The sequence below is a fragment of the Oncorhynchus tshawytscha genome, linkage group LG01 (genome assembly GCF_018296145.1).
Source record: "Oncorhynchus tshawytscha isolate Ot180627B linkage group LG01, Otsh_v2.0, whole genome shotgun sequence".
Lineage (NCBI taxonomy): Eukaryota > Metazoa > Chordata > Actinopteri > Salmoniformes > Salmonidae > Oncorhynchus > Oncorhynchus tshawytscha.
The window spans coordinates 80,204,766-80,232,586 of NC_056429.1; the positions used below are offsets into that span (position 1 = coordinate 80,204,766).

Genomic DNA, 27,821 nt, shown 5'->3' on the forward strand with positions numbered 1-27,821 from the left:
TGGCCTGTTTGATTGACAGCTGAGAAGGTCCTCTCACGCATTAGATTTTACTCTACAGAGAGAGAGATCGCCACATGGAGACCCCCACCAAATGCTAAATGTATTAATAGTACTTTAATTATTCAGATACAATTATATTACATGACATTTAAGCCGTACTTGGCAGATAAAAGATGAAATACTGCTATCATAAACTGAACAGCGAGTAGAGAACATGTACTTTAATGTACTGTCGGACTATATCAAGCATCTAATGTATGGCCTGTACTATTTCGGATCTTTTTTTTGTATTGTTTATATAAGCTGTATTGGGGGTATGTAGTTGGTGACATAATAATGTGCAGGTGCTCAACATGCAATAGGCTGTAGCCTCTTGATGCTTGTGAGAGAAAAAATTACGTATTTACCTGATATGTTTGATATTTAACAATTAACACTTAACAAATAATATAAGAAATTACAAAGTCTCTCTCAGTATGAATTTCCACAACATGCTACAGGTATTCGTACGGTATTTTCTCGGCAGAAATAGTTTGCCTGATAACAATATCGGACGAAAATGCTGTGATAGTAGTAACATGTCATGTCTATCATGTATGTTGGTTGGATGTTGCAGAGCTTGTCAAAAATAGTAATATAAATAGTAATATAGTATAATACATTATAGCATAAATAAAGTAGTAAATAGTGTATATACACCTATACACCTTTGGACAGTATTCAGACCCCTTGACTTTTTCCACATTTTGTTACATTACAGCCTTATTCTAAAATGGATTAAATACGTTTACTTCATCAGCAATCTACACACACAATACCCCAAAATGACAATCTGAAAACATGTTTTCAGTAATAAAAAATGTATATACCTTATTTACATACATGTAAGTATTCAGACCCTTTGCTATGAGACTCGAAATTGAGCTCAGGTGCGTCTTGTTTCCATTGATCATCCTTGAGATGTTTCTACTTGATTGGCGTCCACCTGTGGTAATTAAATGTATTGGACATGATTTGAAAAGGCACAGACCTGTCTATATAGGGTGACCAGGCCGTGGCTCAGGTGGTTGATGTCCTCAATGATCTTTTTGGCCTTCCTACAGAACCCGATGTCACAGGAAGGCCAAAAACATAATCAAGGATATCAACCACCCGAGCCATGGCCTGCTCACCCCGGTATCATCCAGAAGGCGAGGTCAGTACAGGTGCATCAAAGCTGGGACCGAGAGACTGAAAAACAGCTTCTATCTCAAGGACAGACTGTTAAAACTTCTTAGGGCTGAGATCCCATTAACAGGAACGATATGACAACAGCCAGTGAAAGTGCAGGGCGCCAAATTCAAAAAACAACAGAAATCTCATAATTACAATTCCTCAAACATACAAGTATCTTATACCATTTTAAAGGTAATCTTGTTGTTAATCCCACCACAGTGTCCGACTTCAAATAGGCTTTAGAGTGAAAGCACCACAAACAATTGTTAGTTCAGAGCCATATCACAGAAAAACACAGCCATTTTTCTAGCCAAACAGCGGAGTTACATAAATCAGAAATAGACATAGAATTAATCACTAACCTTTGATGATCTTCATCAGATGACACTCATAGGACTTCATGTTACACAATACATGTATGTTTTGTTCAAAAGTTCATATTTATATAAAAAGATCTCAGTATACATTGGCACGTTATGTTCACTAGTTCCAAAAACATCCAGTGATTTTGCAGAGAGCCACATCAATTTACAGAAATACTCATTATAAATGTTGATGAAAATACAAGTGTTATTACATGGCAATATAGATAAAGCTCTCCTTAACGCAACCGCTGTGTCAGATTTTAAAAAAGCTTTACGGAAAAAGCAAACCATGCAATAATCTGAGTACGGCGCTCAGAGACCAACAAGCTAAAATGATATCCGTCATATTGTGCAGTCACCAGAAGTCAGAAATTACATTATAAATATTCACTTACCTTTGATGATCTTCGTCAGAATGCCCTCCCAGGAATCCCAGTTCCACAATAAATGTTTGTTCGATAATGTCCATCATTTATGTCCAAATAGCTACTTTTGTCAGCGTTTTTGGTAAACAAATCAAAACTCATGAAGCGCGTTCACTAGTTGCAGACGAAATGTCAAAAAGTTCCGTTACAGTCCGTAGAAACATGTCAAACGATGTATAGAATCAATCTTTAGGATGTTTTTAACATAAAACTTCAATAATGTTCCAACTAGAGTATTCCTTTGTCTTCAGAAAAGCAAAGGAACGGGAGCTATCTCTCATGTGAATGCGTGTGACCAGCTCGTGGCTGCTGGCAGACCTCTGACTCATTCCCCTCTCATTCAGCCCCCCTTCACAGTAGAAGCCTCAAACAAGTTTCTAGAGACGGTTGACATCTAGTGGAAGCCTTAGGAAGTGCAAGATTACCAATATCCCACTGTATCTTCAATAGGGGCTGAGTTGAAAATCGACCAACCTCAGATTTCCATTTCCTGGTTGGATTTTTTCTCAGGTTTTTGCCTGCCATATGCGTTCTGTTATATTCACAGATATCATTCAAACGGTTTTAGAAACTTCAGTGTGTTTTCTATCCAAATATACTAATAACATGCATATATTAGCAACTGGGACTGAGGAGCAGGACGTTTACTCTGGGCACCTCTGGGCACCTTATTCATCCAAGCTACTCAATACTGCCCCCAGCCATAAGAAGTTAAATAGCCATCACTAGCCAGCTACCACCCAGTTACTCAACCCTGACCCTTAGAGGCTGCTGCCCTATAGACATGGAATCACTGGACACTTTAATAATGGAACACTAGTCACTTTAATAATGTTTACATACTGCTTTACTCATTTCATATGTATGGTTTATACTGTATTCTGTTCAACTGAACTTTAGTCAGTACCACTCCGACATTGCTCGTCCTAATATTTCTGTATTTCTTAATTCCATTATTTCACTTTTAGATTTGTGTCTATTGTTGTGAATTGTTAGACATTACTGCACTGTTGGAGCTAGGAACACAAGCATTTCACTACACCTGCAATAACATCTGATAAAAATGTGTGTGACCAATAAAGTTAGATTTGATTTAAAAATGTGATTTGAAATTTGATTTTGACAGTGCATGTGAGAGCAAAAACCAAGCTATGAGGTCAAAGGAGTCTGTAGAGCTCCGAGACAGGATTGTGCCGAGGCACAGATCTGGGGAAGGGTACCAAAACATTTATGCAGCACTGATGGTCCCCAAGAACACAGTGGCCTCCATCATTTTTAAATGGAAGAAGTTTGGAACCACCAAGACTCTTATTAGAGCTGGCCGCCCAGCCAAACTGACCAATCGGGGGAGAAGGTCACTCTGACAGAGCTCCAGAGTTCCTCTTTGGAGATGGGAGAACCTTAGAAGGAAAACAATCTCTGCAGCATTCCATCAGGCCTTTATGGTAGAGTGGTCAGACGGAATCCACTCCTCAGTTAAAGGCACATGAAAGCTTGCTTGGAGTTTGCCAAAAGACACCTAAAGGACTCTCAGACCATAAGAAACAAGATTCTCTGGTCTGTTGAAACCAAGATTGAACTCTTTGGCCTGAATGCCAAGCGTCACGTCTGGAGGAAAAGGTGTGCCAAGCTCACGTAGTGTCCTACCCAAGGAGACTAGGGGCTGTAATCACTGCCAAAGGTGCTTCAACAAAGTACTGAGTAAAGGGTCTGAATACTTATGTAAATGTAATATTTCAGTTAAATTTGCTAACATTTCTAAAAACCTGTTTTTGTTTTGTCATTCTGGGGTATTTTGTGTAGATTGATGAGGGGGAAAAAGTTCAGCAATTTTAGAATAAGGCTTTAACGTAAGAAAATGTGGAAAAAGTCAAGGGGTCTAAATACTTTCTGACTGCACTGTATACCTATTTTTTTCTACCTCCCCTACATCCTCTCCCCATCCCTACTATCTCAGTAGTTTACGTTCGATAATCCCCATACACATCCAACACACTCTGTTATCTCTATCTATTCTCAACCTCAACTTCTATCTCTCTATCTCAATCTCTCTATCTAGATCTCTGTGTCCCCATTTCTCTCACTTTATCTTTCTCTCTCTCTCTCTCTCTCTCACTATATCTCTCTCTGTCTTTCTCGCTCTCTCTCTTTAACTCTCTCTCTCTTTATCTCTCTATTTATCTCTCTCTCTCTCTTTATCTCTCTCTTTATCTCTCTCTCTCTCTCTTTATTTCTCTCTCTCTTTATCTCTCTCTCTCTCTCTCGCTCTGCTGTCTCTCTCTCTGCTGTCTGAAGCACCCTAAGCCTTTGGCACCACACCGCGATAATAATAATCTGTGTGCTTTAGCATGCTATCGTGTTATCATTCCCCTCTCTCTCCGTGATACATATAGCAACCCCACATCCACCCCCCCATCTTCTCCTGCAGTTTTTCATCTCTGTTCATTTTTTTGTATTCCACCTCTTTTTGTGTCCATGTCATTTGTCCTGGGATACCTGTGCTAAAGTCTATTTAAGCCCCCAGTCACAGCAGGGTTGCCATATATGGAGGCATCAGAAAATGCCTGATCCTTCCCTGTCGAATTTCTGTTCTTTTTCACAGCGTGTGTGGGTACCAGGTACAGGGAGTCCTTCTCTTTGATAGATGTGGGTGTGATATCTGTGGTGTAACTGACTCAGTAGCTCCTCCCTGTGGCTGATGCACAGATGTGTTTCCCAGATGGTGTTTTCATCGACGACACAGCGTACATACTGTACATCACACATCAGAAACGTGTGACAGATGAGAGAGAGAGATGCTTGTTGCAACAGGAGAGAACAGATTTTTTTCAATGCATGTTATAGTAAAGAACATAGGCAGTTTGTGAGTTTGGGAAGCTTGCAATTTAGCCTACCATTTCTAGCGATCTGCGTGACAGTTATGATTTTTTTTTGTTTCTCAAAATCACAATCTTTCCTTTAATTAATTAGGCAAGTCAGTGAAGAACAAATTCTTATTTACAATGACGGCCTAATGACGCTGGGCCAATTGTGTGCCACCCCATGGGACTCCCAATCTCGGCCGGTTGTGATGCAGCCTGGAATCGAACCAGGGTCTGTAGTGATGCCTCTAGCACTGAGATGCCGTGCCTTAGACCACTGTGCCACTCGGGAGCCCAAATTATCACGTGGTTTATCATAAAAATTTAATTCAACTAAGGCGAGAGCACCAGCCTCTGCCATATGGACACATTGATACACTGTGGTCCAATGGCAGCTAAAGAAATGAGCACATAGAACTCGGAGAGGGAGCTGTAGGCCTATAACTTCCATTGTCAACTAAGTAAAATACATAGGCCTAAAGCCGACAAATAAAAACAGTAGAAAATATCCTGATGAAAATTCTGGTTCTTTCAATCACATTCATCTCTCTACTCTGCCTCCCTGCCTCCTTGCCTCCCTTTCACTTGAGATATTGCTGGTGAAGTGCAACGTTATATCAAATCATCTAATGGGTCCGGCCAGAAGCTGTCGCTAGCGAACTTGCAACATAGTATCAACCCTCAGATTTTCCGCACCAGTTAGCTCGGTACAGACAGCTGTTTTTTATGAAGTTTCCACTGGATATATGGGATCAGATCATGATATTTAGATTTTTCACACAGAGGCTTGGTGATTATGGAGGCAAGGAGCGTTGGAAAGATTTTTCAAATACTGAGGAGCTATCATGGATGTTAAAAAAACAGACTTTGTTTACGATATGTGAGGTGAAGAAAAAAATGGATGAGAGGCTCAGCTTATTAGTGTTGGACTTGGTGAGTTAAGACAATCAGAAATCAGACATTGCCAAATCGGCACTCTCCTACATTTGCACGCAGCAGGCCAGATAAATGACTGCAATTACTACATGCATTAACAGAAATGTATGTAACCAAATGACATGGATTAAAGGTAAAATTACTAGGCCTACTGGTGACATATGTAATGGGGAATTGATCAAAAATAAAAGGCCAAACAATTACAGAATGAAACAATGATTATGCAAGAATTGTCGGGAGCCAGCTGAGTTCATTCTGGAGAACTGAGTGCATGTATTCGGGAGCGAGACAGGCCATGGCTTCGCCACACACCCCTTCCTATCTTCTTGTTGCAACATTTGAAATTATACTCAAACATTATCTTAACACATATATTTTAGATGCTTTTCACTGACAGCCACAACTCAATCAGCTAGACCTATTGCCACGAACACTACCCAAATTGCGGGCTTCCCAAATAGGCGTAGGCCTACACACTTGTGATTTGAAACAACTGTATGCTTTTAAGAGGCTAATGATCTTCTGTGGCTAAGTCATGCTCTCTGGTGAAGTATTTTGAATGTTTTTATTTAAACGGGTAATTATATAATTTGGACAAAACATGGATTTACTTTAGGGGAAGCCAGCAATCTAACAGAGCACTGTACACCCACCAACTTTCCTTTCCAATTCACGAGAGGCTGAAACCAGAGATCTGTATACAGTATAATGACGAGATGCTCACATCTCTACCCTAACAATGAGTGTCATTGTCCCACATGCGGGAATGCAGGCGACAAACTGTCTGCATATTATGCCCATAGAAACGCATTGGACTTATTCTAGACAGAATTTGGCGAGAGTGAGCTCTCTCACTTTGCCTCTTCCTCTCTGAACATAGGCAGCTTGTGAGTTTGGGCTCTCAATTGGCACAGCCGTCTAAGCCACTGCATCTCAGTGCTAGAGGTCTCCCTATAGACACCCTGGTTTGAATCCAGGCTGTATCACAACCGGTCGTGATTGAGAGTCCCATAGTGCGGTGCACAATTGGCCCAGTGTTGTCCGGGTTTGGCCGGTGTAGGCCATCATTGTAAATAAGAATTTCTTCTTAGCTGGCTTGTCTAGTTAAATAAAGGTTAAATAAATAAATAAAATACAATGACAGCCTTCCAAAAGGCAAAAGGCCTACTGCGAGGACAGGAGTTGGGATTGAAAATGTAATAGAAATAGAGGACAAAACACACATGACGACAAGAGATACACCACAACACTACATAAAGAGAGACCTAAGACAACAACACAGCATGGTAGCAGCACAACATGATAGCAGCACAAAACCTGGTGCAAACATTATTGGGCACAGACAACAGCACAAAGGGCAAGAAGGTAGAGACAACAATACATCACGCAAAGCAGCCACAACTGTCAGTAAGTGTCCATGATTGAGTCTTTGAATGAAGAGATGGAGATGACTCCAGTTTGAGTGTTTTGGCAGCCCGTTCCAGTCGCTAGCTGCAGCAAACTGAAAAGAGGAGCGACCCAGGGATGTATGTGCTTTGGGGACCTTTAACAGAATGTGACTGGCAGAACGGGTGTTGTATGTGGAGGATGAGGGCTGCAGTAGGTATCTCAGATACGGGGGTGTGAGGCCTAAGGAGAGAGTGAGGCCTAAAATTTAGGAAGGAAGATCATCAGGCAATTATTGTGTATTTCATATTTCTTAGAACAAAAGATGTGTTCCTGAGAGTCTTAGCTTTCAGGAATGGGGTCATATTTGCTAATAGCCCAAACTGTTCCAAGGCGGGAGCCAAATTCATAGCAAAAATATCAGAATTGCATTCAATTCCTTTCCCCCAGCCATTCTGTGCTATTTTTTGTCAAAGTCCCTTCTAATGAGTCTTGTGTAACTTGTAAACGTTGTAGAGGGGAGGGGAAGGCACATATATGTTCCTGAGAGTCTTAACTTTCATTTGGGGGTCATAATAGCTAATGGCCCAAACCGTTCACATGCTAGAGCCAAATTCAAAGGAAGAAAACAAATTCAACATGCCACACTGGCTTTAGAAACCTCTGGGTGCAGAATAAAAAACAGCCTGCCCGCCTGTTCCGAGGCATCTGCATGGTCCTAAAGCACATCAGCGCATGTTTTTTTTTCGACCATCAAAAAAAAAGGTGGGCCAAAGGCATTTGGGGATGCAGCCCCTGAAACCCACCCCTAACGGCGCAGATGAAAAGAACATTATCCTCTTTGTCGTTCCATCAACCTGCTGCACTGAAAGCTAATTAAACTCCTAAAGTGTTTTTCCTTTCTCTGTAATCAGTCTACATACACACAGATGAGAGAGAATAAAGGAACGGCTGGGCGTCTGTGTGTTTGTCACCTCTTCTTAATCATCTCTGAGTCATTAGGCTCGTTACTGAAAGCGGAGGCCACAGTCACACTGTGTAGTCATGTCATCGCTGATGGTTCAACTATGGTGAGGAGGGAGGGAGGCATCCTATTGTGAAACAATGTTGTAGGGAGGGATCCTATTGTGAAACAATGTTGGAGGGAGGGATCATATTGTGTAACAATGTGGGAGGGAGGGATCCAATTGTGTAACAATGTGGGAGGGAGGGATCCTATTGTGTAACAATGTGGGAGGGAGGGATCCTATTGTGTAACAATGTGTGAGGGAGGGATCCTATTGTGTAATAATGTGTGAGGGAGGGATCATATTGTGTAACAATGTGTGAGGGAGGGATCTATTGTGTAACAATGTGGGAGGGAGGCATCCTATTGTGTAACAATGTGGGAGGGAGGCATCCTATTGTGTAACAATGTGGGAGGGAGGGATCTATTGTGTAACAATGTGGAGGGAGGATCCTATTGTGTAATAATGTGGGAGGGAGGGATCATATTGTGTAACAATGTGGAGGGAGGGATCCTATTGTGTAACAATGTGTGAGGGAGGGATCCTATTGTGTAATAATGTGGGAGGGAGGGGGATCATATTGTGTAACAATGTGGGAGGGAGGCATCCTATTGTGTAACAATGTGGGAGGGAGGGATCCTATTGTGTAACAATGTGGGAGGGAGGGATCCTATTGTGTAATAATGTGTGAGGGAGGGATCAATTGTGTAACAATGTGTGAGGGAGGGATCCTATTGTGTAATAATGTGTGAGGGAGGGATCATATTGTGTAACAATGTGTGAGGGAGGGATCCTATTGTGTAATAATGTGTGAGGGAGGGATCATATTGTGTAACAATGTGTGTGGGATGGATCCTATTGTGTAATAATGTGTGAGGGAGGGATCCTATTGTGTAATAATGTGTGAGGGAGGGATCCTATTGTGTCACAATGTGTGAGGGAGGGATCCTATTGTGTCACAATGTGGGAGGGAGGGAGGGAGGGAGGGATGGATCCTATTGTGTAACAATGTGTGAGGGAGGGATCCTATTGTGTAATAATGTGTGAGGGAGGGATCCTATTGTGTAGTAATGTGTGAGGGAGGGATCATATTGTGTAATAATGTGTGAGGGAGGGATCCTATTGTGTAACAATGTGTGAGGGAGGGAGGGATCATAATGTGTAACAATGTGTGAGGGAGGGAGGGAGGGATCCTATTGTGTAACAATGTGTAGGGAGGGAGGGATCATAATGTGTAACAATGTGTGAGGGAGGGAGGGATCATAATGTGTAACAATGTGTGAGGGAGGGAGGGATCCTATTGTGTAACAATGTGTGAGGGAGGGAGGGATCATAATGTGTAACAATGTGTGAGGGAGGGAGGGATCATAATGTGTAACAATGTGTGAGGGAGGGAGGGATCATAATGTGTAACAATGTGGGAGGGAGGGATCCTATTGTGCAACAATGTGGGAGGGAGGGATCCTATTGTGTAACAATGTGGGAGGGAGGGATCATAATGTGTAACAATGTGGGAGGGAGGGATCCTATTGTGTAACAATGTGGGAGGGAGGGATCATAATGTGTAACAATGTGGGAGGGAGGGATCTATAATGTGTAACAATGTGGGAGGGAGGGATCCTATTGTGTAACAATGTGGGAGGGAGGGATCATAATGTGTAACAATGTGGGAGGGAGGGATCATAATGTGTAACAATGTGGGAGGGTGGGATCATAATGTGTAACAATGTGGGAGGGAGGGATCCTATTGTGTAACAATGTGGGAGGGAGGGATCCAATTGTGCAACAATGTGGGAGGGAGGGATCCTATTGTGTAACAATGTGGGAGGGAGGGATCCTATTGTGTAACAATGTGGGAGGGAGGGATCCTATTGTGTAACATTCTCAGAGAAGAAACACTTTGAAGTGGATAGTGTCTTCATGCAGGTATCATACAGCATCTCTGACTGTGCATCATTCTGAGGGGCGGAGGGAGACGGGGAGGGACAGAGAGATGAAAGGGAAACAGAAAGCTCCAGGGTAGCAGTGTGGGGAGTGGTAAATGGGAAGTTGTGAATTTTCAGTAAACACCTGCTCACATTGCCTTAATGAGTTCTGTAATGGGGCTGACATTTCTATCTGCGACCCCTGTGTATGTGTGCGCGTTTGTGTGTATATGATGCGCGTGCGTTTATGTGTGGGCGTGTTTGTGTCTCCCTGATGTGAACTTAGAGGATCAAGCCCCACAAGTGTTTTTGCGGAAGATTTTAGTCAAGTATTCAACAAGGTTTTTGTTGTTATGCCTTTGTCTGGTTGTTGATGACTACTGTGTGGATAACAAAGTTTTCAGGACGAGTCTAATTGTACCTCTATGGTAACAAAGGATGAACAAAATTTGTTCTTGTCTTAGGCTGGGCTCTGTGTCATTAACATCATTAAACTAATGTACATTATAAACTAGGTGATTCGAGCCTTGAATGCTGATTGACTGAAAGTCGTGGTATATCAGATCATATACCACAGGTATGACAAAACATATATTTTTACCTCTCCAATTATGTTGGTAAACAGTTTATAATAGCAATAAGGCACCTCTGGGGTTTGTGAAATATTGCCAATTTGCCAGGGCTATGGGCTGTATCCAGGCACTCCACATTGCGTCATGGGTAAGAACAGCCCCTATCCGTGTTATATAGGCCATATACCACACTTCCTCAGGCCTTATTGCTTTAATGACTAATGACTTTAATGTATAATGTATTGGCCATTTTGTTCTAATCAGGCAGGGAATTAGTGCTCCATTTTGTACCACTGGGGAATTAGTGCTCCATTGTGTACCACTAGGGAATTAGTGCTCCATTGTGTACCACTGGGGAATTAGTGCTCCATTGTGTACCACTGGGAAATTAGTGCTCCATTGTGTACCATTCATTGTTTAGCAGTGAATCAGAATATATAGAATGTTTATGTGCTGTTCTCTGTCAATATTGTCCCCACTGGTTTAGCTGCTGACACCTTATTCTAGGTCCACACATCTTGAATCCGTTTAGGTGGGAAGATTCAAACAGACACAAATGTTGCTCCTAAGTACATACTGTGTCTAGGAAATAAGACAATACTAACCTTAACCATTGAGACATAAACACACACACACAAAACTGACCTTAGATTGGTGTCAAGATTCTAGACTTAGGGGCAACTTCATGATATGCTATCCTTATGGCTTCTGCTCATCCCGTCCCCATGCTCCTCCCTTCCTCTCTCTCTCTCCTCAGTATGTTGAGACCATCAGCAGCAAGCAGAGTGACCTGGACCAGTACACAGCAGAGGGCTACAAGAATGCACTGTCAGAGGAGAGGAGGAGGTACTGTTTCCTGGTGGATAGACAGTGTGCCGTGGCCAAGAACAGCAGCTCCTACCACAGCAAAGTGAGCAAAGTCTGACTTTTCCCTTTTCATCTACGTGTCAACCGTTTCTGTACCTAGGGTTGGAAACTCTCCTGGTTAAGATCCGAAGGGAATAGGCAGGGAGCACTGACATTTTTCCACCCTACACTGTCTAGAAGGTGCTATCTAGTGACTGAGCAGTGACTGAGTAGTGAGCTGAGAGAGGTGGAGGAAGATAAGAAACGAGAGGAGGGGATGGGGGTGAGGAGGAGAGGAGGGGATGGGGATGAGGGGAGCTGATAGACTGAGCAGTGGGATGAGAGAGGAGGAGAGGTGGAGGAGGGGAAGGGGGGTGAAGGGAGCTGAGACACTGAGCAGTGGGAGGTGGAGGAGAGCAGGAGGAGTGAGGAGAAGAGGAGGGGAAGGGGGTGAGAGAATGTTGAAAGACTGAGCAGTGGAAAGCGAGAGGAGGAGAGGATATGAAGGGAAGGGGTGCAGAGAAAGAGAGAGAGAGAAAGAGAGAGAGAGAGAGATCAAGGGAAAGAGAGCACAGAGAGAGAGAGAGAGTTTGAGATCAAGGGAAAGAGAGCAGAGAGAGTTTGAGATCAAGGGAAAGAGAGCAGAGAGAGAGAGAGTTTGAGATCAAGGGAAAGAGAGCAGAGAGAGAGAGTTTGAGATCAAGGGAAAGAGGAATAGAGAGAAAGAAAGGAGGGGGAGAGAGAATTAGTTTAGAAGCGGTTTCGAAAGACTCAGTGAAAAGGTAAATATGGAGAACGAGAGATTGTATATGAAAAGAAGTTGTAGGGAGACAAAGACAGAACGATTGAGGGCGTATTGTATGAGTCACATAGGACGAGTGTGTGAGAGAGGACCCACTCTTCAGACAGGTTCTCTCTCTCTCTCTTTCTCTCATATATATATATATATATATATATATATATATATATATATATATTAGTCCACTCTGTAGAACACTGCAATTTAATATGGTATGGTCGTGCCCTCCATGTATAAGACAGCCATAATGAAGGTGAATGAGTAGGAGCAGGGGAACCGAAACGAGCAGGTTGAAGAAGTGTATTGAGATGAAAGATGAAGAGGCAGACCATCTGCCAGTGGAGTTTATATCATCTCTCTGGCAAGGTGCTCCACAGGCCACACTACCACGCACACAAGACACGGTACATTACCTAGGCAATACTGCCAACTGGGAGCTTAGTCACCTTCTGGCACCGCTATCCGGTCCACCAACAGAGAGAGACCAAGGACGAGTACTCTGATTGGTACACAGAATGCGATAAGGAAGACAACAAGGGTAGACATATTTATGTACGCTATGGACAGAGAGACAAATAGTAACAAAGATTGAAGGATATATTTTTTAAATTGATCCTTTATTTAACTAGACAAGTCAGTTAAGAAAAATTCTTATTTACAATGACAGCCGACACCGGCCAAGCCCTAACCCAGATGACGCTGGGCCAAATGTGTGCCGCCCTATGGGACTCCCAATCACGGCCATTTGTGATACAGCCTGGAATTGAACCAGGGTCTGTAGTGACACCTCTAGGACTGAGATGCAGTGCATTAGACCACTGCGCCACTCGGGAGATATGTCACTTGGATAAATACTGTCTGACAGTCAAACAAATGTAATTGGTATTTGGTATCAATGGGCACACTCAATGTGCTATTTAGAACCTAAATGTGTTATTTTGCTGTCCTCATAGGAGAACCCTTTTTAAGAACCCTTTTTGGTTCTAGGTAGAATCATTTTGGTTCAAGTTAGAACTCTTTTGGTTTCCATGTAGAACATTTTCAACATATGGTTCAACATGGAACCCAAAAGGGTTCTACATGGAACACTAAAGGGTTCTCCTATGGGGACAGCCAAAGAAAAAAGGGTTCTAAGAGTGTTCTAAGAGTGTTTAAGTTTATGGAGAAATCTGGCAACCCTGCTGAGTACTACAGTTTGTGTTAAACTCAGAAAGCTTTAACGAGTGGATGTGGGGGTAAAACTGATCAGAGGTAAGCTAGAGCAGGAAACCCAGAGTTGATGAGAGAGCTGGAGGAAAGGCCTAGAGGCTACAGATGGTGTCGCAGGCTGCCTTGAGTGTTATAATCCTGGGAGGCTGCTGGTGAACAGCTTTGTGCTGAAACGGCTGCTTCAGCTCCACAGCCAATAGATACCGTAGAAGAGCTGTCAGAGCCGAGAGAGAAAGATGTCTTGGTTTGGTGATATGGCAGAGGGTGTGAGGTGAAGCTCTCTCTCTCATTCTCTCTCTATCTCTCTCTCTTCTCCTTCTCCCTCTCTTTCTCTCCTCTCTCTCGCTCTTTCTCTCTCTTTCTCGCTCTCTCTCTCTCTTTCTCTCTGGGATGTGATAATGTAGTTATGTTCTCAATCAGTGAACCTTTCACAGTATAACGATTTGTTTAACAGTTTCTCCTGATCTTTATAACCCTATAGTCTTCTGATAAATCTCCTTAAATACACATACCTCACATCACTTACCTTTTGAGTGGGTTCAAAGGAACACCTTGTTAATCACTCCTCTTCCATCACCAGAACATCTCTATATTCACCTATCTCACCCTGACACAATGTCTCACCTTTCACCTTTCACCTGTCTCACCTTTCTCTCCCTTTGTATTTATTTACCACTCTTCTCCAGGGTAAGGACCTTCTAGCCCAAAAGATCCCAGCATGGCAGCAGGCGTGTGCTGACCCTACCAAGCTGCCTGACCGTGCCATGCTCCTGGCTCAGCAGATGACCTCTACAGGGGGTACCCTGGCGTCCGGCTCCCACACTCACCACGGCTCCAAGGGCAACCTGCTCATCTCTGACCCAATCCCCGGGGCCAAGCCTCTGCCTGTACCCCCCGAGCTGGCTGCACTAATGGCCCAACAGGTGGGTCACTGTTACTAAGATGTTACTGTGCTATTACCTTGGTACAGCTACAGATGTAGGATCTATTTTGATCATTGATAAGGTTCCTGCACAGCATGAAATGCAAACTTGAAGAGTATTCAAGGTTTAGAGGGGATTCTAAAGTTTGTCATTTCCACTTTAAAATGACAGACTTGGTTTGCCCTAATGAAAAATGTATCAACCCCTACAAGAGTTTTCCAGTCATTATATTTCACATAATAATTCACATTTCCTGTTGCTGCAGGATGATTTTCCTGCTGTAACAAAGTGGCTGAAATGAAGATCCTACATCTACATAGAGCTGCTATGGTTTTTCAGCCCTATTGGCGTGGAGAAACATTCAGCTCATCGAGTGCCACAGGCATCAATTGTTGCTCATCATCACTAATTGTGTTTTTGATTATGAAGCTTTGAAGAGCTTTGTGTGAGTGCCTGTGTTTGTGTACGAACCTCTGTAACAGTGTGTTGCATCAGTGATTGAGTGGGTATTCTTGAGTCTTGAAGCACACAGCAGGTTTGTGGGCTGCAGCTCTAATGACGAACCTTAATTAAATTAACACCACCAGCTATTCTGTCAGCTAGGTAATTCAAGATTGAGGTCGAAATTGGACGACTGTCCATGTCCTGAGGACATCGGGAAATGCCTTCCAAATTGTCCACTAGGGGCAACAGTGAGCACTATTACCATCCAGTAGACTAGGGTTGTGGATGGGCGTAGTCCCATGACTCTGGATCACTATCTTACGTGTTTGATACCAGTAGTGGACAATGTTTTTTTATTTTTGGTTTTATCCCTATCCCAAACCTTAACCCTTTTCTTAACCCTTTGTAATGAGTGCCCGAAAGTAATGTTTTAAACCTATCCCAAACCTTGCAAAACTGAAAGGGAAAACCACCACATTTAACCATGGCAAGGTGACTGGGAATATGGCTGAATAGAAACACTGTAGTTATTCCCTACATAAGACAAACAGGCAAAATGTCAGTACAGAGACGTATGTGTCAGGGTCTACAGACAATCACGGACTAGAAAGGGAAAACCAGCCACGTAGCGCACAACGACGTCTTGCTCCCGGACAAGCTAAACACCTTCGCCCACTTTGTGGATAACACAGTGCCACCGACGCTGCCCACTACCAAGGACTGTGGGCTCTCCTTCACCATGGCCGACGTAAGACATTTAACCTCTTGAAGCTAGGGGGCACTACTTTTATTTTTGGAAATAACGTTCCCAAAGTAAACGGCCTATTTCTCAGGACCAGATGCTAGAATATGCATATAATTGACAGCTTAGGATAGAAAACACTCTAAAGTTTCCAAAACTGTAAAAAATATTGTCTGTGAGTATAACAGAACTGATATTTCAGGCGAAAGCCTGAGAACAATCCAATCAGGAAGTGACTCTTATTTTGAAAGCTCTGTGTTCCTATGCATCCCTATTGACCATTGAAAGGGATATCAACCAGATTCCTTTTTCTGTGGCTTTCCTAAGGTGTCTACAGTATATTTTATTCAGCTTGGTTCACTTGTATTCTTCATACTATAAAATAATGCCACTGAATTCTAAGCAAATCTTGTCTGCTAACTATGAAATAAGACATATGGAATCATGTAGTAACCAAAAAGTGTTAAACAAATCAAAATATATTTGAGATTTGAGATTCTTCAAAGTAGCCACCATTTGCCTTGATGACAGCTTTGCACACTCTTGGCATTCTCTCAACTTGCTTCATGAGGAATCAAATCAAATCAAATGTATTTATATAGCCCTTCGTACATCAGCTGATATCTCAAAGTGCTGTACAGAAACCCAGCCTAAAACCCCAAACAGCAAGCAATGCAGGTGTAGAAGCACGGTGGCTAGGAAAAACTCCCTAGAAAGGCCAAAACCTAGGAAGAAACCTAGAGAGGAACCAGGCTATGTGGGGTGGCCAGTCCTCTTCTGGCTGTGCCGGGTGGAGATTATAACAGAACATGGCCAAGATGTTCAAATGTTCATAAATGACCAGCATGGTCGTATAATAATAAGGCAGAACAGTTGAAACTGGAGCAGCAGAACGGCCAGGTGGACTGGGGACAGCAAGGAGTCATCATGTCAGGTAGTCCTGGGGCATGGTCCTAGGGCTCAGGTCCTCCGAGAGAGAGAGAGAGAGAGAAAGAGAGAATTAGAGAACGCACACTTAGATTCACACAGGACACAGAATAGGACAGGAGAGGTACTCCAGATATAACAAACTGACCCTAGCCCCCCGACACATTAACCACTGCAGCATAAATACTGGAGGCTGAGACAGGAGGGGTCAGGAGACACTGTGGCCCCATCCGAGGACACCCCCAGACAGGGCCAAACAGGAAGGATATAACCTCACCCACTTTGCCAAAGCACAGCCCCCACACCACTAGAGGGATATCTTCAACCACCAACTTACCATCCTGAGACAAGGCTGAGTATAGCCCACAAAGAACTCCGCCATGGCACAACCCAAGGGAGGCGCCATCCCAGACAGGATGACCACATCAGTGAATCAACCCACTCAGGTGACGCACCCCTTCCAGGGACGGCAAGGAATGCTTTTCCAACAGTCTTGAAGGAGTTCCCACATATGCTGAGCCCTTGTTGGCTGCTTTTCCTTCACTCTGTGGTCCAACTCATCCCAAACCATCTCAATTGGGTTGAGGTCAGATGATTGTGGAGGCCAGGTCATCTGATACAACACTCCATCACTCTCCTTGGTCAAATAGCCCTTACACAGCCTGGAGGTGTGTTTTGGATCATTGTCCTGTTGAAAAACAAATGATAGTCCCACTGAGCACAAACCAGATGGAATGGTGTATTGCCTCAGAATGCTGTGGTAGCCATGCTGGTTAAGTGTGCCTTAAATTCTAAATAAATCACTGACAGTGTCACCAGCAAAGCACCATCACACCACCTCCTCCATGCTTCACGGTGGGAACCACACATGCAGAGATCATCCGTTCATCTACTTTGCATCTCATAAAGATTTTCAGTTGGAACCAAAAATGTCACATTTGAACTCATCAGATCAAAGGACAGACAGATTTCCACCAGTCTAATGTCCATTGCTCATGTTTGTTGGCCCAAGCAAGTCTCTTCTTATTATTGGTGTTCTTTAGTAGTGGTTCCTTTGCAGCAATTCGACCTTGAAAGCTTGTTCACACAGTCTCCTCTGAACAGTTGATGTTGAGATGTGTCCGTTACTTGAACTCTGTGAAGCATTTATTTGAGCTGTAATTTCTAAGGCTGGTAACTCTAAGGAACTTATCCTCTGCAGCAGAGGTAACTCTGGGTCTTCCTTTCCTATGGCGGTCCTCATGAGAGCCAGTTTGATCATAGTACTTGTAATGATGGACTGTCGTTTCTTTTTGCTTATTTGAGCTGTTCTTCATATGGACTTGGCAATAATATGGACTTGGTCTTTTACCAAATAGGACTATCTTCTGGATACCACCCCTACCTTGTCACAACACAACTGATTGGCTCAAACTCATTAAGCATGTTAACCCTCACAAGGCTGCTGGCTCAGACAGCATCCCTAGCCGCGTCCTCAGAGCATGCGCAGACCAACTGGCTGGAGTGTTTACGGACATATTCAATCTCTCCCTATCCTAATCTGCTGTCACCACTTGCTTTCAAGATGTCCATAATTGTTCCTGTACCCAAGAAAGCAAAGGTAACTGAACTAAATTACTATCTCCCCGTAGCACTCACTTCTGTCATCATGAAGTGCTTTGAGAGGCTAATTAAGGATTATATCACCTCTAACTTACCTGATACCCTAGGTCAGGGATGGGCAATTCCAGTCCTCAAGGGCCTGATTGGTGTCACAGTTTTGCCCCAGCTCCAGGTAACACACCTGACTCCAATAATAAACTAATCATGATCTTCAATTTAGAATGCAATTTGATTAATCAGCTGTGTTTGCTAGAGATAGAGAAAAAGTGTGACACCAAATCAGGCACTCGAGGACTGGAGTTGCCCACCCCTGCCCTAGACCCACTTAAATTTTCTACCACCCCAATAGATCCACAGACGATGCCATCGCACTGCACACTGCCCTATCCCATCTGGACAAGAGGAATACCTATGTAAGAATGCTATTCATTAACTATAGCTCAGCATTCAACACCATAGTACCCTCCAAGCTCATCATTATGTTCGGGGACCTGGGTCTGAACCCCGACCTGTGAAACTGGGTCCTGGACTGCCTGACGGGCTGCGCCCAAGTGGTGAAGGTAGGACACAACACCTTCACTTCGCTGATCCGCAACACAGGGGCCCCACAAGTGTACGTGCTCAGCCCCCTCCTGTACTCCCTGTTCACCCATGACTGCGTGGCCACACACGCCTCCAACTCAATCATCAAGTTTGCAGATGACACAACAGTAGTGGGCCTGATTACCAACAATGACGAGACAGCCTACAGGGAGGAGGTGAGGCCCCTGGGAGAGTGGTGCCAGGAAATAACCTCTCACTCAACGTCAACAAAATAAAGTATCTGATTGTTGACTACAGGAAACTGCAGAGGGAGCACGCCCCTATCCACATCGATGGGACCGCAGTGAAGGTGAAAAGCTTCAAGTCCCTCATCGTACACATCACTGACGATCTGAAATGGTCAACCCACACAGACAGTGTGGTGAAGAAGGCATAACAGCACCTCTTCATCCTCAAGAGGCTGAAAAAATGTGGCTTGGCTCCTAAAACCCTCACAAACTTCTACAGATGCACAATTGAGAGCATCCTGTCAGGCAGTATCACCGCCTGGTACAGCAACTGCACCGCCCGCAACCACAGTGTTCTCCAGAGGGTGGTGCAGTCTGGCCAACGCATTAGCGGGGGCAAACTACCTGCCATCCAGGACGCCTACAGCACCTGTTGTCACAGGAAGGCCGAAAAATATAATCAAGGACATCAACCACCCGAGCCACGGCCTGTTCATCTCGCAATCATCCAGAGGGCGAGGTCAGTACAGGTGCATCAAAGCTGGGACTGAGAGACAGAAGCTGTTTTTCAATCTTAAGGCCATCAGACTGTTAAATAGCCATCACTAGCCAGCTTCCACCCGGTTACGCAAGCCTGAACCTTACAGGCTGCTGCCCTATATAGATAGACTTGGAATCACTGACCACTTTAATAATGGAACACTTGTCACTTTAATAATGGACATTAGTCACTTTAATAATGTTTACATACTGCTTTACTTATCTCATATGTACATACTGTATTATATTCTACTGTATTTTAGTCAATGCCACTCTGACATTGCTCAATCTAATATTTATATATTTCTTAATTCCAATGTTTTACTTATAGCTTTGTGTGTATTGTTGTGAACCGTTTTTAGATACTACTGCACTGTTAGATGCTACTGCACTGTTGGAGCTAGGAACACAAGCATTTCGCTACACCCGCAATTACATCTGCTAAATATGTGTATGTGATTTGATTAGTACCTTAACCTTTTGTAATCAGTGACTGAATGTAATGTTTTAACTCTATCCCAAACCTTAACCCTTACCTTAACCATTTGTAATGAGTGACTAACCCCTTAACCCTTAACTTCGAAATTTGACGTTTGGAGAACGTGGCTGAACGTCTAATTCTGCTGTGAGACTGTGAGAGCTTGTTGAGTCTGTTGCCTAGCGATGCCCCAGGATGTTGGGATTCCATTACGGAATCTCTCAGAGCTTCTCCTTCAGAACACAGAACCCCTTTGACACACACGCACACACAGACACACACGCACACACACACACACACACACACACACACACACACACACACACACACACACACACACACACACACACACACACACACCAAACAAACAAACATATGCTGATGCAAATAAAGTTGTTAGTGCTGCGTGCTAATTAAAATGTTGCCAGTAGGAAGAAACAGAAACAGGTTCCTTGGAGCTGTTGGGCCATGGTTCTTTCACACCCTGCCTCTTCTCCAGTCTTCTGTCTTATTATAATTATTATCATTGTTGTGTTTATGTGTGTATGCATGCATGCCTGCGTGTGTGTGTGTGTGTGTGTGTGTGTGTGTGTGTGTGTGTGTGTGTGTGTGTGTGTGTGTGTGTGTGTGTGTGTGTGTGTTGTAACGGTTTTGACTTGAGGTTATTATTTATAGGGGTGCCAGGTAGGTGGTGCCTACCAGAGAAAACATTAGTTTCTCCTTTTAGTTTGGGTGGGGATGAGTCCCATCTGGTCCGTCAAGTCTACACCAATACAAAGGACTTATGTAAAAGTCAGGATGGAAATAAACTTTTCATAAACCCTTAAAACATTGGAAAGAACTTCAAAAACAACTATATTCTTTTGCGTGGGTTGTATTAGCAACAACAATGATTACACACATATAATAATCTCACAATGAGTTCTGGTTCCTCCAGAAATGTCCTGTACCTCGGGCCTAAAAAGAGTCCAGCCCGGTAAAGGAGTTCAGTGAACTCAAGTGACTTTTGTCACGCAATGTTTGTCCGTTCATTCCGTGTAGCGTAAACCCAGTATTAAACATACAATCAATATAACAATTATTTTACCACAGAACTTTAAAGCGTATCAACTCTTACTAAGTCCTCAACTACAACTAACTACATAAATCAAAGTATACATCGCATCAAAACAAATGAAATACCGTATACAAAAAGGTGGTAGTCAGTCGGTCAGTCAGACAATCCAATCCGCCAATAGATCTCCAGCGGAGAAAGGCCACGAAGAACGGAGAGGTGTAGTCCATGGACGCAAAGAGTGGATCCGATCCTGGGTAAACTCTCTTAGGCTACAAAACACACGTTTAACGGCAACAAAACAAACGGAATAGAGAAGCTTCGGCACTGAGGGTTGAACACATCCTCATTCACGTCTCCATCACAACCCCACTTTTGCGCAGCTGATGCTGGCTATTTAATTGGGAATTAAAGGGAAAGCGCCCTATTGGAAGGAGCTGCACTGAGACGGTTCAGAATAATTCAGGGCCGTCACACACCCCCTCCCCTGGAAAAAGCCGACCATTGCCCTGGAAGGCACATCTTGGTCGGGGAAACCGAGAAAGGTCTCATCGCTTTCCTCTACAAAAATATTCATGACTTTTTGGAGCTCACGCTCCTCAGCTGAAGGATCACAGGCCTTAAGGTGTGAGACTTCTGAGTCTGGGAATCCAAGAAAAGTCTCCTCACTTTCCTCTTCAAAGATATCCAGGACCTTGCGGCGCTCAATCGCCTCAATTCCTCAGCCGAGGGGTAACAGGCCTTAAGGCGTGAGACATGGACAACGCGCATATCTTCACCTGTGTCCTCTTTCACCACTCGGTAGTTCAAAGGGCCCATCTGCTCCACAATCCTATATGGTCCTTGCCATTTAGGAGCGAGCTTGGCAGAGAAGAATTGTTCAGCTTTCGAGTAAGGATGAGAGCGAAGCCACACCCGATCACGAAGCTGGAACTGCATGTCTCGTCTGTTCTTATCATAATTTCTCTTCTGCTTGAGTCGAGCCTGGATCGTGTTCTTTGAGACAAGAGCTCTCAAGTCGTGGAGATGGACTACCTGGTCATAGCAAGCAGCGTCTGGAGTAAGCTGCTGGGGCTGTAGCACCATATCCAAGGGTCCTCGGAGAGGACGACTTAGGTTCAGCTCTGCAGGTGTGACTCCAGTGGACTCTTGCACAGCAGAATTCAAGGCAAATCGAAACTCGTGAAGGTGCTTGTCCCAGTGTTTGTGCTGGGTCCCTACATAGGAAGCAATCATTGTCTTCAAGGTTCGATTTACTCTCTCAGTGAGATTGGTCTGTGGGTGATAGGCCGTGGTCAACTTCTGTCTCAGGTTCCATCTTTGGCAGGTCTCCTCAAAGAGATCAGAGACAAATTGGGAACCTCGATCAGACAGGATGTAATCAGGCACTCCCCAGCGAGTCAGGATCTCTTTCATAAGGATGTTAGAGACGGTCCTTGCTGTGGCCTGACGCAGGGAAAATAGCTCCACCCACTTTGAATAATAATCAACAAAAACAAGCATGTACACATTCTGATTGGAGCTTCTAGGAAATGGACCCATCAAATCCACTCCTAACATTTCCCAAGGTCGGGTAACCACCGTTTGCTGCAACTTGCCAGCAGGCTTTCTACCTTCTGGTTTGTACATTTGACAAACCTGACAGTTTCGGATGTGCGACTTCACATCCATGCCCAGATTTGGCCAGTACAGTAACGCTTGCAACCGCTTGTAGGTTTTGAACCTGCCCAAATGACCAGCTAATGGGTCTTCATGGAAATGTTGAAGCAGTTGAAGGCGTAGAGTTTCAGGTATGTACATTTGGTAGAGTGTTCTGTGAGGTAGTTGTACAACACGGTAGACTTTGTCTTCAATGATGGTCAGCTTTGTGGTAGGATTGACCATCTTTTCTCCATCTTCCAGGATAGTCTGGTACAAAGCCTGTACTTCTGGATCATCCTGTTGGGCTTTCCATATGGCCTCATCAGAGATGGGAAAGTCCGTTTTGGGCGAGTCTCGACTGCTTGACAGGACAGTAGCACATGTAAGAGGAGGGCCACCGTTATCACAAGCAGGAGCTCTGGACAAGGCATCTGGAACAGTGTTGTATTTTCCTTTCCTGTATTCTACTGCAAAGGTGAACTCTTGCAACCGTAGAGCCCATCTTATGAGTCTGGTACTTGGTTTGTTGGTCTTGAACACCCACACAAGGGAGGAATGGTCAGTGACCACAATGAAGTGTCTTCCCTCCAGGTAGTACCTCCACTTTTCCAAAGCCCAGACAACTGCAAGGCACTCTTGCTCGGTTGTGGAGTAGTTCCGTTCTGCTCCATTCAATGTCCGACTGGCGAACGCTAGCACTTCTTCAGTGCCAAGTCCAGTCTGTTGGACTAGGACAGCACCAAGTCCAACATCACTTGCATCAGTGTAAACAACAAAAGGGCAATCAAAGTTGGGATGACCTAAAATGGGAGGTGTGACGAGGTGTCGTTTCAGGGTTTCAAAGGAGGTCTGGCACTCTGCCGTCCATTGGAATTTCACTCCTTTTCGCTTCAACGCGTTGAGGGGTTCTGCAACCTGGGAGAAGTTCGACACAAACCGATGGTACCATCCAGCCATCCCAAGGAACCGTTGAAGGGCCTTGAGTGTGGTTGGCACAGGGAAGTCTTGTACAGCCTTCGTCTTTTCAGGATCCACATGAATGCCGTCAAAAGACACAATATGCCCAAGGAACTTCAGGGAGGTTTGGCAGAAGTTGCTCTTCTTCATATTCAAGGTCAGACCAGCTTCTCTTAGCTTGTCCAACACTGCTTGAAGATCTTGAAAGTGTCTTTCTCTGTTCTGAGAGTAGATAATTATATCGTCCAGGTAGACGAAACAGATCTTCCCTTTGAGCTCACCTAACGCAATCTCCATGAGTCTTTGGAAAGTGGCAGGGGCATTCTTTAATCCAAAGGGCATCACCTTAAAGGAAAACAAGCCCTCAGCACAGACAAAAGCAGTCTTGTCCTTGCTTTCCTGGTCCATCTCAACCTGCCAATAACCACTATTGAGGTCAAGGGTAGTGAACACAACAGCGCCAGACAATGACTCCAGGATCTCGTGGATGGTAGGAAGAGGATAGGCATCAGTCTGGGAAACCTTGTTGGTCTTCCTATAGTCCACACAAAATCTAAGACCACCAGTCTTTTTTGGGATGAGGACAACAGGAGCAGCCCAGGGAGAGGAGGAACGTTCTATTATATCTTGTGTTAACATATCATTAATGAGTCCCTTTTGGATGATTAGCTTCGCTGGGGACAAACGATATGGCTTTTGCTTGATCGGCATTTCCTGTGTAAGGAATATTTTGTGCTTCAGGAGCCCGGTGCGTCCTAGCTTTGAAGTACATACATCAGCATTATTCTGCAGCTGTTCCAACAGCCTTAACTCCTCTGGCTGTTCCAGCTGAGCTCTTCTCACAGCCTGTAAAAGGAGATCGTCAGAAGGATTATCAAGGGTTAGTGGTACCGGAGCAACGGCAGAGAAGAGTGCCACATTTGAACCCCAATCATGTAACTTTGTAGCTTCTGATTGGTGCGGTATTAACTGAAAGGAAGGGGATGTCGATGGGGGCGTAGGCAGTGACTCTTGGAGTTTCAGCTCTGGTTAAAGCACCCAGAGTAGGATGGTCATTCCTGCAAAGAGAGTTAGGGGTGTTGGCCTGTTGTGATTTGTGGTTTCTGGAAGGGTTTACTTGATACGGTCTTGGACATGTAGCTGAAGAATGTCCCTTTTGGCTACATCTCCAACAGAACATGAGAGGGGTCTTGGCTGGAGACTCTAGCTGTTGTTGATAGTCTGTCTTGGGTAACCGTTTGGGTGTCTGTTTCTTTCTCTGGTCATATTGCTGTTGGCAGTCTCTGTCCTTCTCAAACTGCTGTCCCAAGCGAACCAGTCCATCGACAGTGGTGACTCGTTCTCGGAGTTGACTGGCTAGTAGTGGGTTGATGTTCTTCAAGATCAATTTAATGACCTCTTCCTCCTCAATGCCAGGTTTCCACCTTCTGCACAGGGAGTGGTAACCGTATGCAAAGTCACGGATACTCTCTTTCTCGCTTTGCACTCGATTCCTGACTCTGTCTGCCAGCTCATCTGTGTAGTCCTCAGACAGAAATGCAGAGGAAAACTTGGCCTCAAAGTCAGCCCAGGAGGTAGTGGTAAGACGTGCCACATCCCACCAGTCTCGAGCTGTCCCATGCAACACATTCCTAAATGTGGCAAGGAGTTCTTCCTAAGCCAGGAATTGTGGGTTCAAGTCCCGTCTGGGGTGCCATTTTTATGTAACGGTTTTGACTTGAGGTTATTATTTATAGGGGTGCCAGGTAGGTGGTGCCTACCAGAGAAAACATTAGTTTCTCCTTTTAGTTTGGGTGGGGATGAGTCCCATCTGGTCCGTCAAGTCTACACCAATACAAAGGACTTATGTAAAAGTCAGGATGGAAATAAACTTTTCATAAACCCTTAAAACATTGGAAAGAACTTCAAAAACAACTATATTCTTTTGCGTGGGTTGTATTAGCAACAACAATGATTACACACATATAATAATCTCACAATGAGTTCTGGTTCCTCCAGAAATGTCCTGTACCTCGGGCCTAAAAAGAGTCCAGCCCGGTAAAGGAGTTCAGTGAACTCAAGTGACTTTTGTCACGCAATGTTTGTCCGTTCATTCCGTGTAGCGTAAACCCAGTATTAAACATACAATCAATATAACAATTATTTTACCACAGAACTTTAAAGCGTATCAACTCTTACTAAGTCCTCAACTACAACTAACTACATAAATCAAAGTATACATCGCATCAAAACAAATGAAATACCGTATACAAAAAGGTGGTAGTCAGTCGGTCAGTCAGACAATCCAATCCGCCAATAGATCTCCAGCGGAGAAAGGCCACGAAGAACGGAGAGGTGTAGTCCATGGACGCAAAGAGTGGATCCGATCCTGGGTAAACTCTCTTAGGCTACAAAACACACGTTTAACGGCAACAAAACAAACGGAATAGAGAAGCTTCGGCACTGAGGGTTGAACACATCCTCATTCACGTCTCCATCACAACCCCACTTTTGCGCAGCTGATGCTGGCTATTTAATTGGGAATTAAAGGGAAAGCGCCCTATTGGAAGGAGCTGCACTGAGACGGTTCAGAATAATTCAGGGCCGTCACAGTGTGTGTGTGTGTGTGTGTGTGGTACAGTAATACACTACATGACCAAAAGTATGTGGACACCTGCTCGTCTAACATCTCATTCCAAAATCATGGGCATTAATATAGAGTTGGTCCCCCCTTTGCTGCTATAATAGCCTCCACTCTTCTGGGAAGGATTTCCACTAGATGTTGGCACATTGCTTCGGGGACTTCCATTCAGCTATTTGTGAGCTGTTGGACAATTAGGCCTGGCTCGCAGTCGGCATTCCAATTCATTCCAAAGGTGTTTGATTGGGTTGAGTTCAGGGCTCTGTGCAGGCCAGTCAAGTTCTTCCAAACCGATCCTGACAAACCATTTCTGAATGGACCTAGCTTTGTGCATGGGGGCATTGTCATGCTGAAACAGGAAAGGTCCTTCCCCAAACTGTTGCCACAAAGTTGGAAGCACAGAATTGTCCAGAATGTCATTGTATGATGTAGCTTTAACTAAGGTGCCTAGCTCGAACCAAAAACAGCCCCGGTCCTCTGACAGTTGATGTTGAGATGTGTCTGTTATTTGAACTCTGTGAAGCATTTATTTGAGCTGAAATTTCTGATGCTGGTAACTCTATTGAACTTATCCTCTGCAGCAGAGTTAACTCTGGGTCTTCCTCATGAGAGCCAGTTTCATCATAGCGGTTGATGGTTTTTGCGACTACATTTTCCGTATTGACTGACTTTCATGTCTTAAAGTAATAATGGACTGTCATTTCTCTTTGCTTATTAGAGCTGTTCTTGACTTGGTCTTTTACCAAATAGGGCTATCTTCTGTATACCACCCTCTTCCTTGTCACAACACAAATGATTCTCTGAAACGCATTAAGAAGGAAAGAAATTCCACAAATTAACTTTTAACAAGGCGCACCTGTTAATTGAAATGCATTCCAGGTGACTACCTCATGAAGCTGGTTCAAATCAAATCAAATCACATTTATTTATATAGGACCTTTTTACATCAGCTGATATATCAAAGTGCTGTAACAGAAACCCAGCCTAAACCCCCAAACAGCAAGCAATGCAGGTGTAGAAGCACGGTGGCTAGGAAAAACTCCCTAGAAAGGCCAAAACCTAGGAAGAAACCTAGAGAGGAACCAGGCTATGAGGGGTGGCCAGTCCTCTTCTGGCTGTGCTGGGTGGCGATTATAACAGAACATGGCCAAGATGTTCAAATGTTCATAAATGACCAGCATGGTCAAATAATAATAATCACAGTAGTTGTTGAGGGTGCAACAAGTCAGCACCTCAGGAGTAAATGTCAGTTGGCTTGGTTGAGAGAATGCCAAAAGTGTGCAAAGCTATCATCAAGACAAAGGGTGGCTACTTTGAAGAATATATTTTGATTTGTTTAACACTTTTTTGGTTACTACATGATTACATATGTGTTATTTCATAGTTTTGATATCTTCATTATTCTACAATGTAGAAAATAGTAAAAACAAAGGAAAACCCTTGAGTGGGTGTTGTCAAACTTTTGACTGGTACTGTATGTTGCCACGAGCAGCACTGCATATATTGCGATGAGCGAGATGCACGACTTCACGGTCACACACAGTATCTGCACTGGTTTGCTTCATGCCTTTACAATG

The 27,821-nt window shown here is 44.0% G+C and overlaps 1 protein-coding gene across 6 annotated transcripts in view; it reads left to right on the forward strand.

Annotated features, from left to right (window-relative positions):
• The window catches only part of baiap2b (BAR/IMD domain containing adaptor protein 2b), a 174,495-nt gene that overhangs the window by 113,426 nt on the left and 33,248 nt on the right, over positions 1-27,821 (forward strand). For all 6 annotated transcript variants that reach the window (XM_024431506.2, XM_024431514.2, XM_024431538.2 and 3 more), the window contains 2 exons: positions 11,450-11,602; positions 14,233-14,469. In XM_024431506.2, coding sequence (XP_024287274.2) covers positions 11,450-11,602; positions 14,233-14,469 — 390 coding nt within the window. The remainder of the gene's footprint in view (positions 1-11,449; positions 11,603-14,232; positions 14,470-27,821) is intronic.